This window comes from Parasteatoda tepidariorum, chromosome 10 (assembly GCF_043381705.1).
Source record: "Parasteatoda tepidariorum isolate YZ-2023 chromosome 10, CAS_Ptep_4.0, whole genome shotgun sequence".
Taxonomy (NCBI): domain Eukaryota; kingdom Metazoa; phylum Arthropoda; class Arachnida; order Araneae; family Theridiidae; genus Parasteatoda; species Parasteatoda tepidariorum.
The window spans coordinates 49,773,500-49,791,586 of record NC_092213.1 but is presented as its reverse complement, the minus strand read 5'-3'; the positions used below and the strand labels follow the sequence as shown (position 1 = coordinate 49,791,586).

The 18,087-nt window shown below is 27.9% G+C and overlaps 1 protein-coding gene and 1 non-coding gene across 2 annotated transcripts; one reads left to right on the top strand and one right to left on the bottom strand.

Annotated features, from left to right (window-relative positions):
- Positions 1-458: 458 nt before the first annotated feature.
- Positions 459-6,278, bottom strand: LOC107444270 (uncharacterized). The gene is made up of 3 exons (XM_016058371.3): positions 5,940-6,278; positions 3,620-3,672; positions 459-695 (listed from the first exon to the last, which is right to left on the bottom strand). Exons 1-3 carry the CDS (start codon positions 6,232-6,234, stop codon positions 549-551), a joined length of 495 nt encoding a protein of 164 aa, XP_015913857.1. The 5' UTR covers positions 6,235-6,278; the 3' UTR covers positions 459-548.
- Positions 6,279-11,428: 5,150 nt separating this feature from the next.
- On the top strand, positions 11,429-11,512 carry TRNAL-UAA (transfer RNA leucine (anticodon UAA)). The gene has a single exon. It is a non-coding gene; the product is annotated as a tRNA-Leu (tRNA).
- Positions 11,513-18,087: the final 6,575 nt, after the last annotated feature.

The window sequence follows — 18,087 nt, the reverse complement described above, 5'->3', positions numbered from 1 at the left end:
TAGTGTGCACCAGTCACCCTTTACTACATGGGGAGTTTTTGATCGGTGGATCTGCCAAGCGCCCTGCCAATCTTGCAATCCTGTCCCCAAACATTTATTTGAAAAAATTATCTTCATGTTTAGGATTATTTTTAGTTAATTCTTTTCTCTGTATTACACAAATATTTTTTAAAGATACTCTAATCATATTTTTAGAAAAGCTTTTTTAAAGATAATCAAAGATATAATTGCTACAAAATAAAACTGCAATCTCAGGAGTGTAGTCCATTTTTTTGAAAATGTTGCTTTTTTTTTCACTACGGACATTTTTGTTCTTTCTTAATTCTTTACTTAAGAACTTACTTTGTTCTTGCATAATGCTTTACCATTAGAAATAAAAAAAAAGAACAATTCAAATTTCTCGAAGAATATTTTCACATTTCTTGATGCAGAATATTTTCAAATAAAAATGGCAGAAATAGAGGAAAACAAAACATTATAGTTTCTTTATTTCTAATTTTTGTCTTTTTCTATTTATTTCAGAACTATTTTTTTTGTTTATTTTCATACTAAGGCTCATTATCTTCATCTTTACCCTCTCCATCATTTAAACAAGTGTCACCTTGCATAAACGCCCTCAGCTTTTCTACACATTCTTTAGTAGGTGTAGCTTGCACCCGGCATCGAACTTTTTCCATGTCTTTCAGCATACAATCCTGTACAAAAAATATTTTATTGAAATGCAGCATACAATATTGATATACAATATTCAAATACAAAATGTACAATATTCAATATTAAAATGCAATATACACTATTGTAATTCAATATATAATATTGAAATACGTGACTGGGTGGCGCAGTTGGATTGTCGTCGGCCTTCTGAGCCCAAGTCTGCGGGTTCGATCCCCGGCCCAGACACCGGATTTTCGGGATGCAGAAAATTCTCAACTGCCACGTCGTATGATTATGTGGCATGTAAAAGATCCCTGGAGTGCCTTATTGGCTCTTGGCATTTCCAGCAAAATTAAATTCCTAGTGCACTTTAGCATCCAAATAGAGTCTCAGTGCTGCCATCTAATGTGGCAGAACTAGACGTCCAAATTAACATGCCAGCCGATTGTGGTGGTCCTGAAAGAGTGGATACCACCTCTGGAGAACGCACTAGGTCTGCTCATCGGGAAGACCGATTGTGCAGCTCATTGGAAATAAAAATAAAAAAATTATTGAAATACAATATACAATATTGTAATACAGTATAAAATATTGTACTTAGAGATTAGGTAAAAAATAACAAGTTATACAATGCAGAAATAATTACTCTGTAAGAAATTCCATAAAAAATTAAGGTAAAAAGTACTGACATCGATACTTTTTAATTTCAAATTTTACTTAACAAAAAATCTAAAATACTGTCATAATTACAGTAATTTTTATGAATCACTGTAATTAAATAAATATTACTGTAAAAATTGCGATGTAAAATTATACGTTTAAAATAGATTTTAATGTAAAATAGATTTTTCGGATCGTGCACTCAGGGTGCCTGCATCTTTTTATCCAAACTTTCTTTTACAGTGATGGTGAGAAATTCCACCATATTTGAATGTCGTATTTGCGACTTTAAAAAATTATAACCCAGTCAAAAAATATTAGTAATTCTATTAATTTCCTCGAAAATAAGTCTTGGTGTCATTTACGCTTCCTCCAATTTTTAAAAATTCGATTTTTAAAATTTTCAATTTTGTGAAATTCAATTTTTTTTTAAAAATTAAATAGTGGTAATTATTATAGATGTAACATATTGTGTTAAGACTTATTTTAAAAAAAATTATTAGAACTATTCTATTTTCCTAAACGATATATATATATATATATATATATATATATCGGGCGGATATCGATTTTTGAGCCTTAAGTGTGGAAAGGTGGTTACCACAATATAAAAGTTATGGGCCTAAAGTTTATGTTAATTTCATTTTTGCATATTTTGTCACATCTTTCCAACTATTGTGCAACTATGTGTGCAATTATGAAACTACTTTAACAAATGTTATGAGCAAAATATGAATTCATGTAAAATATAATTTTTAAATTAGATTTATTAATTTATTTAACAATGAATAATTGGTCCATAAATTTTCTTAAATGAAAACTTTACTTCATTTTGTGCTTCATGGTTGTAAATAACATAAAACAACATTTGAACTTAATCGGATGAATAATTCCTGAGATGATTTTTTTTTTTTAAAATCGGCATTGTTAAATTTTCCTTTTAAGAACGGTTTATTTCATTTCTTTCAAGTTTCAAATTTTGCCATTTAAAATTACTTAGTTTGAAATCATATAAACGTTACAACTTAATTTCTTTTTAAATTCAATGATAAAAAATAATAAAAAAATATAAAACATGTTTTTTACATAATCGATTGTTTTCGATTGTGTTTATTTTTTTTATTCTATTAAATTGGTTCGGAAATCAAGTAAAATACTAAAAATTTAAAATTAACTTATATTTTTATCAGATCAATGAAAATGTGATGAAACACGCATGAGCAAATTAACACAATCCATTATGCTTTGTAATTCATTTCAAAGCTTTGCGATTGCTACTATGCATAAACTATGCATAAAAGATTTAAAAGAGATTATAAAAATATGTGTAAAAATCTGACAAGTCTGAGAATTTTTAAGCATATCTAATCTATGTCTAAGCCATATAAAATAATGTTTCAGCAGTGTTTTCTTACCTGTGGCATAGATGTTAAAATGCATTTCCTTTAGAAATTCACAACACAAGATTGTTTAAATATTAAAATAAATAAATAATTGCTCTCTTTTGCACCAAATATAACTATTTTATTCGTATATTAAAAGGGGAAGTTGCACGAAGAAGAAGAATTTCAATAAAATATTGCGTACGCTAACAATTTGATTTCATCTACCGTTGTCTGAGACTTTTATTTATAGTTTTTAAAGACTACAGACGTATCTGAGAATTGAAATATTTTGCAGTCTTGTAAAAATAAATACGTAAATTCCAATTAAATGGCATCAGATTTAAATTGTTGGTTATAAATAACGACACTATTAAGAGAGATTTTATCTTTGAATAAAGAATATAGTAGTTTTGAAAAAGTAAATTCAAGAAACACTCTTTAATTACACAAAAATTACATTGTTAAGGTTATTCTAGTTGTAGTTCATTTACGTCGCACTAGAGCTGCACAATGGGCCATTGGCGACGGTCTGGGAAACATCCCTGAAAATGATCCGAAGACATGTCATCATAATTTTGATCCTCTGCAGAGGGGAGGGCACCACCGCTTCGGTAGCCCGGTGACCTTTCACGTGAAGTCGAGCACTTTACGGTAGAACAGTTCAACGAGAACCAATACCGCATACCCTCGGTCCCTATGCAGACTGATCCAAGTGGTCACGTCACTGATCGTAGCCAATGATGCTTGACTTCGGTGAACTGACTGAGAACCGTGTCCTAACGATCAGTCCACTTCAGGACTTAAGGCTATTCCAAGCTTAAAACAATGGTAAATAACGGCAAATAATGCATCAACAACAAATAAAGCATCTTAGAATAAATATTTCGAGGTTTTGAAGAATTAATACAATTACGACTTACATGGTGATCTCCTTCACACTGTCCGGGTCCGATCTCTTTATTCGTCCACATTTCTGAAAATAAATAATAAACTATTTTTACTTTCAAATATTTGAAATTGAGTTTTAAAATAAAATTATTTAGAATCATCATTCGAATTTTAATAGCAGCGTTACTGTTTTCCTTTGTTTACACTGGCTAACTCCAAATAATTATTTAATAGTTCCGTTTCTTCAAGAGTCTTAAAAATTATTTTACATATAATTCAACTAACGTGATTCTTTTTCTCAACTAGACATACAATTTAAAAATTTAGATACTTTTTAAAGAATCGCGTGAGAGACTTATATCTTAAAAGTGAATCACGCCGCCTTAACTGTACTATCTGTTCTCTGCGAACTAAGTTTTTCATTGCACGCAAATTTTAGTTGAAGCCATTATTGTAACATGCAATAATACCTCCTCTACATTCTATTATGTTTATTTTTTTCTAATAAAAAAAACTCCACCACATTTGACAACCAAAGAAAAGCAAACTTTGGAACGTTTTGTTTATTAGAAACTGCACTAATCAGGTTTCTTCGTTAAAATAAGCATTTATATTTGATTTAAATGAATATAGGGCATACTTGGTACAATATTTTACTGAGTACTAATGACTTCACTTTTATATTCTGTGTTTTTAGCACTGAAAAGGCTCCTTGTTTATAGAACCAAAAAAAAAGCCACACAAGAAACAGACATTTCATAATTTCAGTTATAAATAAGAACATTTATTAATAATCTTATAAATGACTGCACTGAAACTTTCTGTATTACTTGACATTGAAAAAGGCTCTTTTTTACAGAGCCGCCAATACAGTATGCCTTTTTTGTGTCGTAATTTGAGCTTTATGTGTATATATTAGATGTTTAATTAAACACAAATAAATTAATTCTACTATAAACTAATTCACAAGACCATAATAATGATCAAGTGTGCATTTGCCTAATATTATCAATATATAAACATTTAGAATTCCATAATTTGAAGCAGTTAAACTGTTTTAATTGGAATGAACAATACGATGCATCGTTCTCGCCTACCAAACTTCAGCCACGGTACGATTTTCCTTGCTAAAAGCAGGGTGTCTGATAACGTCTTAATGTCTTAGAGCCGCTATTAGGATTTTATTTATGTTCCTCCTGCAAAATTTCAGTCTCGAATATCTTTACACAGACTTTAATTCAGAGTTTAATTTCTGATTTTAATTCAGAGTAAACTTACATGAGACTCGTGGGTAATGGTTTCCAGTACTCTCGTAGTTTAGCTCCGAATTCTCCATTAAGTTTAAGGGAAATGAAACGTCTTTATAATAATATAGTGAAATTTTTTTATTTTATATAAACGCTTCTGATTTATTTTAAAATAAAAAAATACTTATTTTTTCCTTAAACAGTGATCACTTTAAAAAAAAAGATAAAATAAGAATTTGACTGAAACAAAAAATAAGTTTTATGATATTTAAAAAAAGCGGAATTTGGTACACGTTGTGTAAAAAGTACTCCGAAAGGAAAAACAATTAAGAGCATTCTTTATTAAATATGTATATTAAGTGAACATAATATTTAGTTTTGTAATGTAAGGTAAAAATATGCTGTTTTGCTTTTATTTTTTTAAATTTGAGGTGGTTTTTTATAAAAAAATAAGTAATTTTAGAAAAGTTACAGTAAATTTTAAAAAACAATTATATTAAATGTATAGGAATCGGCTGAGAACAAAATAGGAGTAAACCATACTTTTTCCAATCTTAATAAATTTACCCAAAACTGTCCCTTAGCACTCATTCGCGAAAGATACTCTAATGGGCATTCTATAAATTTAGAGAATTCCTTCTAGATAACAAAGATAAGATAATACATAATAATAAGATGAGACACAGAACATATTAAGAATACACAGAAATACCTTGTAGCCTTCAAGTCGTTTGCGATGTTTTTCTCCCTGAAAGCTCTCTTGAAGAATATGAAACTCTGGCTTAATGCCCAAAGCTTTTTAGATTATATATTTTATTATAAAAAGCTTAAAACTTCAGTTTAAGAGAGTTTTTAGTTTTTAAAGAGTATGTACTAAAAGTAAAAACAAATTTTGAAAAAAAAAAGAAAAGAAAGTTTAGCATTTTTTATTACAATTTGAATTTTATTTTTGTTCCATTTTCTCGACAGAAACAATTTTATTATTTAACTTTAAAGATTAAAAAAATATACATTAATAAATTTAAAAGCATTGTGGAAATATCTCAAAAACGTTTTAATCCTTTTAAAACAATCACAAAAATAATTACAACAGATATTAACTCACCTTTAAATTTCTCAGTCATGACAGATGTAAAATTCTGACACTCACTATACATGGGAATCATTATCATTGGCATTTTGTGCCCAGGTGGACCACCAGGTCCTCTGTGTCTACCTGGACCACCAAACCCTCTGGGTCCTGAAAATCTATCTTCTCCTTCCGATCCGCCAAAAGAAGGTCCTCTTTCTTCACCACGTCCTTCCCAAGCCGGACCTTGGGCAAATGCTAAAAGCATAGAACTAACTATTATAAAGACAGATAATAGGAGTTCCATGTTGACAATGGGACGAAGAACCATGATAATCTCCTTTTATTTCGAGTTGATGACGTCAGTTGAGAATGTCCGGTTATAAATATCCAATATGTATGGCCTATCAATTATCTTTATAGTAGTTTCGTTTTTTTGATGAAATTTAATTATGTTCCATTGTGTTTTGCCATTTCATTTATGTTTTAGGAAGAGCATCATTTATAGATACAAACACAATGCGAGGTTGCAATCTTTAAAATGTGATTTTAAGGTAAAATATATTTTATGCGAGATACTTACAGCAAAAAAGTTTACTGTTATATTTGTCTTGGTTTTCACGACTAATTTGTTAAGAAAAGTGGTGGAGGAGATGGCGGTGGAAATTTGCCAAAGTCGTGTTAAGTAACAATAGATAATTTTCTGAGCATATCTAAGTTTGTTTTTCCCCACTGTGGTAAAACGTTGATAATAATCATTAAATTTTTTACCTGTATACAGCGCTTTTTAATTTAATCACGAAATTCTTATAATTAAATGCTTTGATATTTATGAAAGTAGAATAATTATTTCGGATTATAGTTATGAGAAGTGATTAATTGATCATGGATTAATTTGGATTATAATTATGAGAAGCGAATTATTAAATTGGACTACAATTATGAGAATCAAATAATTAATTCGAATTATAATTATTAGAAGTGAAGCATTTATTCGGATTATAGTTATGAGAATCAAGTAATTATTAAGGATTATAATCATGAGAAGAGAATAATTACTGCAATTTTGTAAGTTACAGTTCTATCGATAAAATTATTTTTATTAGACATAATTATGCGACATAATTATAATTATTAGAAGCGAAACATTTATTCGGATTATAGTTATGAGAATCAAGTAATTATTAAGGATTATAATCATGAGGAGAGAATAATTACTGCAATTTTGTAAGTTACAGTTCTATCGACAAAATTATTTTTATTAGACATAATTATGCGACATAATTATAATTATTAGAAGCGAAATCTTTATTCGGATTATAGTTATGAGAATCGAGTAATAGTAATTATTAAGGATTATAATCCTGATAAGCGAATAATTAATAGCAATTTTGTAAGTCACAGTTCTATCGACATAATTTTCAAGCTAATTTCAACCATGTTTTGATGTGCTGATTTGAGCAAAGAAATTTTTTCTCTATAAGATTTATTTTTTAAATTATTTAAGTGGGATAAGCGTAGAGTAAATACTCTATAATTCTAAAGGCAGAAAGACAAGAAAAAGTAACTTTAATATTTGAAATAGGCATAATACAGTTGAAATCAATTTAAAGTTAATCAGCTGATTTTGATTGTTTGTTTATAAAGTATATATAATCTCAATGAATCTCCAAAAAGCACAGCCAATAGAAAAAAGCTATCTCGATACTTAAAATCAGTAAAACATATTTATTTAAAACTTCTAATCGAAAAAACACTAAAGAGAAAAAATTTTAGGCCAAAGTTTGTAGTTTGTATATCAATAAACATGGGCCTTATAGGACAATTTACATTTAATTTCAGAAAACTCGAAACATTTTTAATTTAAGAGAAAGAAAAGCAACAAAAAAAGTTTTTTTTGACATTTGACGGAATATTCCAAGTTCTCACAAGAATTTCTTTAAAAAATTTAATTTATTTTAAAATGTAAAATCACGTTATTTATTAATACTCTGCATATTTTTATAAAAGCTTATTTATATGTTATTAAACTTTAATCTGTGTCTTTACTTTTTAAAAGAAAAATTTCACTTTTTAACATTTCAAAACTTTTAACTTTCAAACAATTTGCTATCAAAATTATTGGAAAAAGTTTTGTCAAAAAACTTTTTTATACTGTTTGAAATTTTGATGAGTATTGAAATATAGTTACAAGGGTTACAAGGCTTACACGTTATTACAAGGTTTTTTGCAACCATTATATGAAGCCATGTTGAAATATACCATCATGTGAATGATTCCATATTACATTTTCTACAAGATTCTACGGTTTGTTATCATGATTCAATGCAACCCTAATTACGAATACAGCCATTTCGCTTGCTTTTATGATCAAAGGTTGATTTTATGATTAAATATTGTACTATTTTATCGTTATTTATAGTTATAGTTAAACGCTGTTCATTTAAACTTTGTTATTCTATAAAAATTTCAATTTTTTTAAGGGCCTGATAGAATTCACTCACAAAAAAATATAGTAGCTAAAATAGGCAAAATTGTGTCATCCAACAAAATTTTCGTGCTTTTATGCATTATTACTTCCTGAGTAGAAAAATAAAAAGTTAAAATTGGTCCTAAGTAGAACAAGTTGGTCATAAGTAGAACTCTTCTACTTTCTTGGAAATATTTAAAAACCTCCTACTAAGCATTAAACCTAAACACAGATTCTAATCTCGTAACACGCAAAAACAGTCCAATATGGTTAGCTACTAAAAATGTATTTGCTTACATAAAAGGAAATTTTTACAAAGAATTCTTTTATAACCCTTTTCTATGTTTTATAAATTAGAATAGGATGCGCATTTTGAAAGGAAGCTATTAGTCTTTTTGTTTGTAAAGATTAGGTATTTATCTTTTTGCCTAGCCTTCAATAGTGCTATTGTTTTGTACCTTTTCTAAAATATTCATAAAATCTAAATGAATGCGTAATAAATTTATATTCTATGCTTCATTTTTTTTTTACTTCTTCTGAAAAATGTTAAAAAGGAAAGAAATAGTGAAGATAATTTGTTATGAAATGAAAATTATTAAAAAATACATATTATTTCGCTGTTTGAGCAGAATATCGCCAAACTGCTACATAATTTTGAGAATACGTAGTATATTAAAAATTTACTGACTGCAAAATTGTTTTCTTTCAAATATGTAAATATCTTAAATGTATGATAAATATAGTGCTAGTTTTTCAAATTTTTAATTTCTCAAAGGATTAGATTTGAATTAAACATTTTCAGAAAACGTTTTATAAAGAAATATTTTAATTTGAAAAACTAAAAAATATTAAAAAGAATGAAAATAAAAGTTCCATGAAAATTATTCCTCTCATAATTTATTAATTTGTATTAAAAATGCTTGCTGAATTTCAAATTAAATCCATCTGAAAGTTTAAAATTTTCTTAAATATTTAAAAATCCTATGCTAATCAGATATTAAGAAATATCGAGATTTTTATACGAAAAGAATTTTGAAATTATACTTGGTGCAAAAAAAATAATTTTTCTAAGCGTATTTAATTACAGCATGATATGTACTTAATTAAGATAATGGTAAATGAGGAAATACAGTAAATTTAAATATTATTTCAAAAATTCTTATCAAATATCATTATCGAAACAAAATTTTATTAAAGTAAAAAGGTTATGCATTTTCGTTGCACTATCATATGGTTATGTTATAGTTATGTAAGATTATGCTAGTTTTTATGATTTTTTTTTTCGAAATCTTAGATAAAACGAATAATTAAAACACAAAATTACAAAGTAATTAATTAAATTTCTAATATAAAAACCATTTTTAAATATCAATTATACGAATTCATCAAACTGAAATAGGTTGAATTGATGACGGAATCAAATGGTACAACAGCTAATATTAACTATATCAAAATTAAACAAGAACTGAACATTTTAGAGTTAATTTATAGTTCGGTCTAGTGACACAATTAAATGTCAACAACAACTTATTTTATGATATATATGCCCCAATGACTTTTTTTTTGACAAAAAAGGCTAATTCGCTACCTTTATGTTGTTAACTGAGCTAATGTAACACCAAAAAAATTTTTTTGCAAGTGTCTAGATGTTTACAAATAAAAATAAGAGTATAAAATTTAAATAGGAAGATTACTTGATAATATCCTCAATAAATGGCAGCAATAGATAAGTTAAGGTAAGTTTAGGTAAGATGACCAGTTTAAATATCTCCGATATTTGTTTATATATTGCAGCATATTCAGTTTTGCAGGAATAAGTTTAAGTTGTTTATCAATATGTTAATATATTACAGAAGATTCAGTTTCACATGAAGCAGTTTAACTTATTTATCAAATTGTTAATATATTGCATCGGATTCAATTTCACAGGAAGCATTTTAACTTGTTTATCAGTTTGTTAATATATTGCATCGGATTCAGTTTTACAGGATGCAGTTTAACTTGTTTATCAATTTGCTAATATATTGAATCTCAAATCTTAACATCTCAAATCTTAACACATGTTCTCGAATGTTCTCATATTTATCCGAAAACTTTTAATCCTTTTTAAAAACAGTAAAATGTAAAAAAAAACTCATGTTTTTTAAACACAATAATTAATAAATAAGATTATTAATAAACAATATAATTTTGTATTTCGGAGAAAACAAGCGAAAAGTTAGAAATCAGCAATCTAAAAAGAAAACAAGCTGAAAATAACTTCATCAAAAAATATCATAAAATATGTCAAAGCTCCTTATTAATGAAATTAAGTTTGAAGATATCTCTGCACCTGGTATTAATTATCGATTAAAAATAAAAAAGAAATATTTGCTGCATATACAAATTTACATTTTACATAAATATACGGGTGCCTTCAAATCACAATCTTTTTTAAGGACTCTCCTCTGATTTTTCCTCAAATCATGGTTTAGAAAACTCTGGTCACCTTACTGTAGTACAACTGAAATATACATAAAGCAACCAAATCTCTTAAATTAAATGTACCACTTTAACAAAAAAATTTTAAATACTCTCGTTTCGTTAGCTCAAATACTTTTTTATAAATTTAAAAGCTATATGCGTTTTTGTTCTTTTTAAAATGAACCGCATATTTGCACGTCACGATTATAATTATATAAAAAGTAATAATAAAACACAGGAAATCGAAAATGATTTTCAATTCACAAAAACCATCAAAATCAAACACTTGAAAGAAACATATTTCGAAATAATGTAATAATTCTGTCTTCACAATAAAGAAGAGGTGGCGGAATGACGTCATTGAATAAACACTTAAACGTCACTCCACGTATCAAATATGAGTCAACACATCTAAGTTATCATGAGTATTTGTTTGCTCGTTATTCATTCGTCAATTTATATTATAAAATATGTATATATATATTTTTTTTTTTAAAAAAGAGATGAATAGTCTAACATTCCAAATTATTCATAAAAAAATAAAATTATGCTACAATATTATTTGATTTTAGAAAAGTTCTTAGTGCTCGTCGTCAGGATGGCCGAGCGGTCTAAGGCGCCAGGTTTAAGCTCTGGTTCTCGAAAGAGAGCGTGGGTTCGAACCCCACTTCTGACATATAACTTTTGTCTATCGTGGAACCTCTTTCTATAATTTTGCAATGGAATTTTCAATTTTACTTTGAGCATTCAATTATTCGAGGATATTAAGTGCATCTTTTGATAAACTGTTCTAAAAAGTAATTTTTAAACCTAAGGAATTATTATGATTGCTATTTTTTGTTCGTTTTATATTATTTCTTAATAGTTTTTTGACATAGAATGTTGGCAGCGGTTTCCAATTTTTTTTTCAAATATGGAACCCTAAAGGATAAATCTTTTTCTGGTGAAACTATCGAGATTTAATGAGTAAATTTTTTAGCAATACTGAACATATAAATAAATGGAAAGCTATTTCGAAAATATTCAATGACTGAAATTTTATTAACTATTTTAAAGACATCAAATGAATGAATGAAGTATAAAAAAAAATGTTCATATAATTTCATCAATAGTCTTAAATTTGGATATTATGTCTGACAGTTGAATTCACATGTTCTTGTCTAGTTAATTTGATTTTCTTGTCTAGTTCTTAATAAAAACGAAAAAAAGACGAAGAAAAAACATTGAAAATGGTTACAGAGGACATACTTGAAGCTGGTTAATTCTATTAGATGTGAATACTAGTGCAATTATTCATAAATGCATATGTTATACATGAAGCTTCTATATTTTCAATATTTGTTATTAGAAAAAAAATTGTTTTTAATTTGGCTTCTCCTCATTTACAAGCATTTCAATTAAACAATTTCCCTAAAGTAGTGGAAATATTCAATAAATAAAGAAAGATTAGTTAAAATTAAGTTTAATTACAGGTTTCAAAAATCATAATTGGTAAAAAAAAAAAAAAACTTAACTCTCAGAACTCCTGTGACACTTGCACGGAATTTACGGTTCCGTGAAACATCATTTGAGAATCGCTGGTCTAACCAAATTATTATTGTGAAGAAAAAATGCCTATAATTACGAATAATTGACGTGGGCGTAGTGAGAAGGCCAAGTGGTCTAAGACGCAAAATTTGCGCTTTGAGTCTAGAAAGAGGACGAGGGTTTGAACCCTTCTTATGACATACGCTTTATTTGTCTATAGTGGAACCAGATTCAATATTTTTGCGTTGAAATGATCGATTTTATTTTAAACAATCTTCAAATAAAATCAAATGCGTCTTTGAAAAACGGTTTAAAATAGTCATATTTAACTCAAAGGAATTATTACGGTTTTTCTTTTCTTTTCTTTTATTTATTATAATTTTTTTACATATGTAGTTTTTGGCAGTGGTCTCCAATCCCCGGGCTACCCAAGGGACATTAAATTATTTCCATTGTATTTATTGTTGTGTAATTCTCTCCGGTTTGTACGACATTCCATGGACGTGAGTAGAGGAAAAATGAGCGCTTCACCCCACTTCGGATTGACGACCTCTCGTCCATAGAATGAGCACTGCACCTCACTTCCTCAGTATGGATGAAAGTTCAACACCAGTGATAAGCTCTTAGTAGGGAGGACGTTGCATGGCTCTTTACGTAGTATGGTATAAAAAATTCGCAAAGTGTCCTCATTATGTTAACCATATGTATGCTCTTAATGTCGCGTGGTTTAGACTAAACAAATGCTTCTTAAGATATTTTTCGTACTTATTTCTTCACATCTTTTGAAAAATTTGATCTTACTTTGCAATTTGAAACAAGTTTCAAATGAATTTCTCTTTGGAAAAAGTTACAAAAAATTCGCAAAAATTCGTTCTTTATTTTTTTTTTAATATGCTCTTAACGTAGCTTCGTTTGGACTAAATTTGCTTCTTAAAAAGTATGAGTTCATATTTTTTGACATATATGTGTATTTTCGAAAGAACTGACGCTCATTTTTAAATCTTAATCAAGTTTCAAATGAGCTCCTCATTGAAAAAAAAAATTATTAAAAAAATTCGCAATATATCCTTCATATGTTAACTATATTAGTGCTCTTAACGTAGCATGGTTTAAACAATATGCTTCATAAAAATTTTGGGAATTTATTTTTTCACATATTTTTAAAAAATTTGACGCTTGCTTTGTAATCCGAAACAAGTTTTAAATGAATTAAATACTAAAATTCGCAAAGTGTCCTCCATTATGTTAACCATATATGCGCTATTAACGTCGCCTGATTTAAACTAAACAAATGCTTCTTAAAAATTTAGTAGGGGAGAGGGGGGCACATGTGAACAAATTTTTTTATTTCTTCATTTTTCAAAAAATATCATCAATTTCTCACAGTAAAGAAGTCCATATGTTTAAATAATCCTTTATTTGTCTTATGGAATTTTTGGAGATTTATCAATAAAATATTTCTTTACGTTATGATATTTTGGAAAAATGACTTCAATTGTTCACATGTGCCCCTATAGGGGGCACATATGAACAAGATTAAAAGCACAAAGCAATCATCATATTTCAACAAAAAAAAAAATATTTTATATAACAGATATAGATACGCATTATACTGAAGGGGTTGTAGATTACTATGTGAATATAAATTGTACAGCAGTACTGTCAATAAGAAAATAATTTTTCAGCTGCACAATAATTTTTCCACTGTTGGGTCTCTCGCAGCTTCATGTTCCGCAGGAGTTGTAATGGGCCTTTTTCTTTCTTCTCTAATACTCTTTCATGCTTTTTTTTCTATCTTTTCATTTGTAGCTTTAGCAATTCTATTATCTCATGTGTACCAGTTAATATGCGTGATGCGCGATCAACCATTTAATAAAAAAAATTTTAAAGAAAAAATGAATAAATTAGTTATGGAAAATTAAATAATAATAATTTTAAGTGCATACATATTTTTCAAACTTATAATATCACGAGGATAATAATCTTAATACTATGTAGGGGCACATGTGAATTGTTCACATCTGCCCCAAATGTTTTGTTCACAAGTTCCCCATCATCCTTCTTAAATCTAACTTGAAAAATAAAGAATTTTTAATTGAGTAAAAAAAAAATAATAACTGTCATAAACTTACCTGAATGTTCATATAATGGTCTGCAATAGTTAACTTTAGTTTATTAGTTGTTTTATACTATGCTTTCCTTGAAGAAGCGAGCGATTATAATATATGCAACACCAGCTGATACAAAGAAATTGTCAGAATAGAACAACAAAATGTCTCATTGCTCTGAAAGTTTTGCAAAGAGGTAGGACTAGTACTGCCATCAATTGAAAAATTTTTAAGATTTTTTATTTCAAATCATATTGGTAAAACATACCATGTTCACATGTGCCCCCTGTTCACATGTGCCCCCCTCTCCCCTATGTATTTCTTCACATCTATGGGTATTTTTTGAATAATTTGGCCCTTGCTTTGTAATCTGAATTAAGTTTCAATTGAATTTCTCATTGGAAAAAGTTATAAAATATTTGCAAAGTGTCCTTCTTTATTTTTATATGTATGCTCTTTCAATCAATTATTTTAAAAATGTTCATATTGGTGTATAAATAACTACTAAAAACTTTTAGGAAGCATCTGTTTAGTCTAAAAATCATGCCACGTTAAGAGCATATATATATGGTTAACATAATGAAGGACGCTTTGTGAATTTTTTAAATTTTTTGCATTTGAAACTTTTTTAAGATTTCAAAGTGGACGTTACTTTTTTAGAAAATAACAAATTGTTTCAAGAAATAAATACTCAAAATTTTTATGAAGGATTTATTGACTCACGGTATGAGCATATTTATCAATAACATAATGGAGGACAACTTTCGAATTTTTAATAATTTTTTGCAAATCGAAATTTATTTGAAACTTGTTTCAGATGAAAAGTGTAATTTTTTTAAAAAAAATAGTAGTGAAGAAATAAATACTCAAAATTTTTTAGAAGAATCAGTTTAGTCCACACCACGATTACAATAAATAGTTTTAAACAAACTTAAAACTGTTTAAACTGTGTTTGAAATCATAAATGAATTCTAATGCTGCTTTTCAAATCAAAGTTAAAACGATTCGTCTCAAGGACGAACAAAAATCAATAAACTATCCATTTAACTTGAAAACTTTAACTAAAAGATTTATCCAAATATCAGTAATCCGCATTTAATGAGAAAGTTCGGATAAATGAGCTTGAATCTCCTAAGGCATTTTATTTTGTGGCTCTGCTAAGTGCGAGGTGTTGGGGCTTTAATAAAAGCCTAGGGGGGTCGCGGTGCAGATCAAATTACGTACTTTAAAAGACAGATTTATTCATAAATAATTGCTTTTGTGTAACTAGTTTGCAAGTTTTTTGAGAAACAATTAATTTAAAAACGCTGTATTTTTTTGTTGCTTCATTTAAAGTATTTTCAAACAAAGAAAGTGACAATTTGTAATACTTGCCTAGATTATTTTTTAAACTGTTGAGCATTCAAACGAGCTAAACTTTTAATAATGAGAATTTATTATTATTATTTGAAGCGTAAACCATTTGACCAAAGAATTATTTAAAATGGTCTTTCCGTTGTGTTTAAATCGATATTCCTAAAATAAATAGGAAGTATTATATTAAACTTATGAACTCTCCAGTATACTAGTTTATATATATAGTTTATAAATTAGTCTTAACTAGTCATAACTGTTGAAGACTAGTTTAAAAATACGGATAGCAAGTTGCAGTCGAAATATAGGGATTAAAATTTCGTTTTTAATCCAGGAGCACATAATACCTATTAACTCTTTATTTTTTACAGCTAAACTGTAGGAGAAGTTAAAATGCTTCATATTAGTATATCACGTGCAAAAAGTATTATTTTTATTTTATTTAATTTATTTAAATTTTTTAATGAGTAAAAGTTTTCATTCTATCTCTCTTTGTCTCCCTTCTTTCTTTTTTTCTGACCGTGCTCTCTTTTCTTCTTTTTTTTATTGTTTTAAGAACTTATAACTTTCTGTTAAACGGAAGAAAGCCAACTTTAATTGTTTTTAATATTTAGTAGCACTGCGGAGAGGGGTCAAAACTACTAAAATTCGTATGCGTAGTGATTTTTTTCCTTTTCCTTTTTTATTTAATTTTTTTTTTTAACTTTTCTTCTTTTTTATTTAAGAAAAAGTTTCAGAATAAAAATTAAAACGTCAGAACTAACACGGCAATACCAACCATAATTTTTTTTCCTACTTAAAAGTCTCACTAAAAAGTATTCAAAATGATACAGCCGGGTGTATTATTAATTTATTATTTTTTTGTTTACTTATTTATCTGTTTATTTAATTATTTTTTTCTAACTGTCAGAGACATAATAAAAAATGAAAATCATCAAAACTTAACTCTAAAATATTAATTTTATTGGTTCCCGATATACCGTAATTAACAGAACAATTCTATTTAAAGCACTTCTGCAACAAATGTAAGCAAAACTTGTGCGTCAAAAATATGTAAGTTGGGTAAACCAATCAGTGAAAGAACATTTCATTATTGTTTTTAAAAAATGATAGTTTAAAAGTTATTCTTTTGATTGATTGGCAACAGTAACTTACTGCATAACAATAGGAAGCCATATGACAGTTTATTGAAGTACCTGGTCACATGGTCTTCGCAGGGAAAGTTTTGAAATTTGTTAGTGTCTACGTAGCACCTTATTTCTTTGACAAAATTATAAAGTGAGTGTGTGTAGTTATCTGTTTAAATTAGAACTAGTTGTGTGTAATAGATTTTTTTCTCACTGTGAAAAAGAAAAATCAAAAGATTATTGAAGTTACGTAAGAGTTTTCTAAGCATCATAGCATAAGCCAATACTAAGATTAGGAGGTGTTTATTATCAAACTTATCAAATGATAAAAAACCAATGAATGGACAAAATGTTCATTCACCAGGATTTTTCCATGGTAATATAAATAAGACATACATCTTCTAACCAGCGACTGAAAATGCATATTCTTTCACTGGAAGCAAATCTCCCAGTGAATGAATAGTGTGCATATAATATGATTTTACATGGCTTTTAGTTATGTACATTTGCTTGAAACTAATGGTGTAGATTGTATTTTGTACTGAGCTATTTAGATATTATTTTATAATAAGATATTATTTTTATAACTTTTCTATTTAGGATTATAATTTGAGACAAATATTACCTTTCGATTAGCGATGTTCACTAAAAGAGAAGTATGAGAAATTTAGTTATTCAGAAACCGATCTTGACAACGTTTCATTGAAGCTTCGAGGTCACAACAACTCAATCTAAACAACATCTGTTCAGTTTCATGCTCCGAAAGCAAAACTTGTTAACAAAATTTAGGATGATAACAAGTAAAGGCAAGCAAATTAGGACCATTATAAGTACAGGCATTTTTTGTGGTACTGTCATTAGAAAATTCAATAAATAGAAATCAAAAACAGGATTTCATAAGCTTGTGAACGACTTGAAAATTGCTGGCTATACAATGTTTTATGCTTAGAAATTAGAAGAAAGACTCTCAGGAAGTTGTTCTGATGAGAAGTAGGTGAATCATTTTAAGACGATAACTCAGTTTAACACTGAGTAAATTTAAAAGACAAACCTTGTAGAAACTGATTCAGTTTTAAGAAATTTGACGTATCTTGAAAAGTAAAATTAAGGAATTAAATTAAAGAAAAGAAATTAAA

Excerpts from the sequence above, each read along its gene's own strand:
- LOC107444270 (XM_016058371.3), bottom strand. The coding sequence starts at position 6,234 with ATGGTTCTTCGTCCCATTGTCAACATGGAACTCCTATTATCTGTCTTT. Across the intron at positions 3,673-5,939 it reads CATGACTGAGAAATTTAAAG|AAATGTGGACGAATAAAGAG; the intron begins GTGAGTTAATAT and ends ATTTATTTTCAG. Across the intron at positions 696-3,619 it reads AGTGTGAAGGAGATCACCAT|GATTGTATGCTGAAAGACAT; the intron begins GTAAGTCGTAAT and ends TTTTTTGTACAG.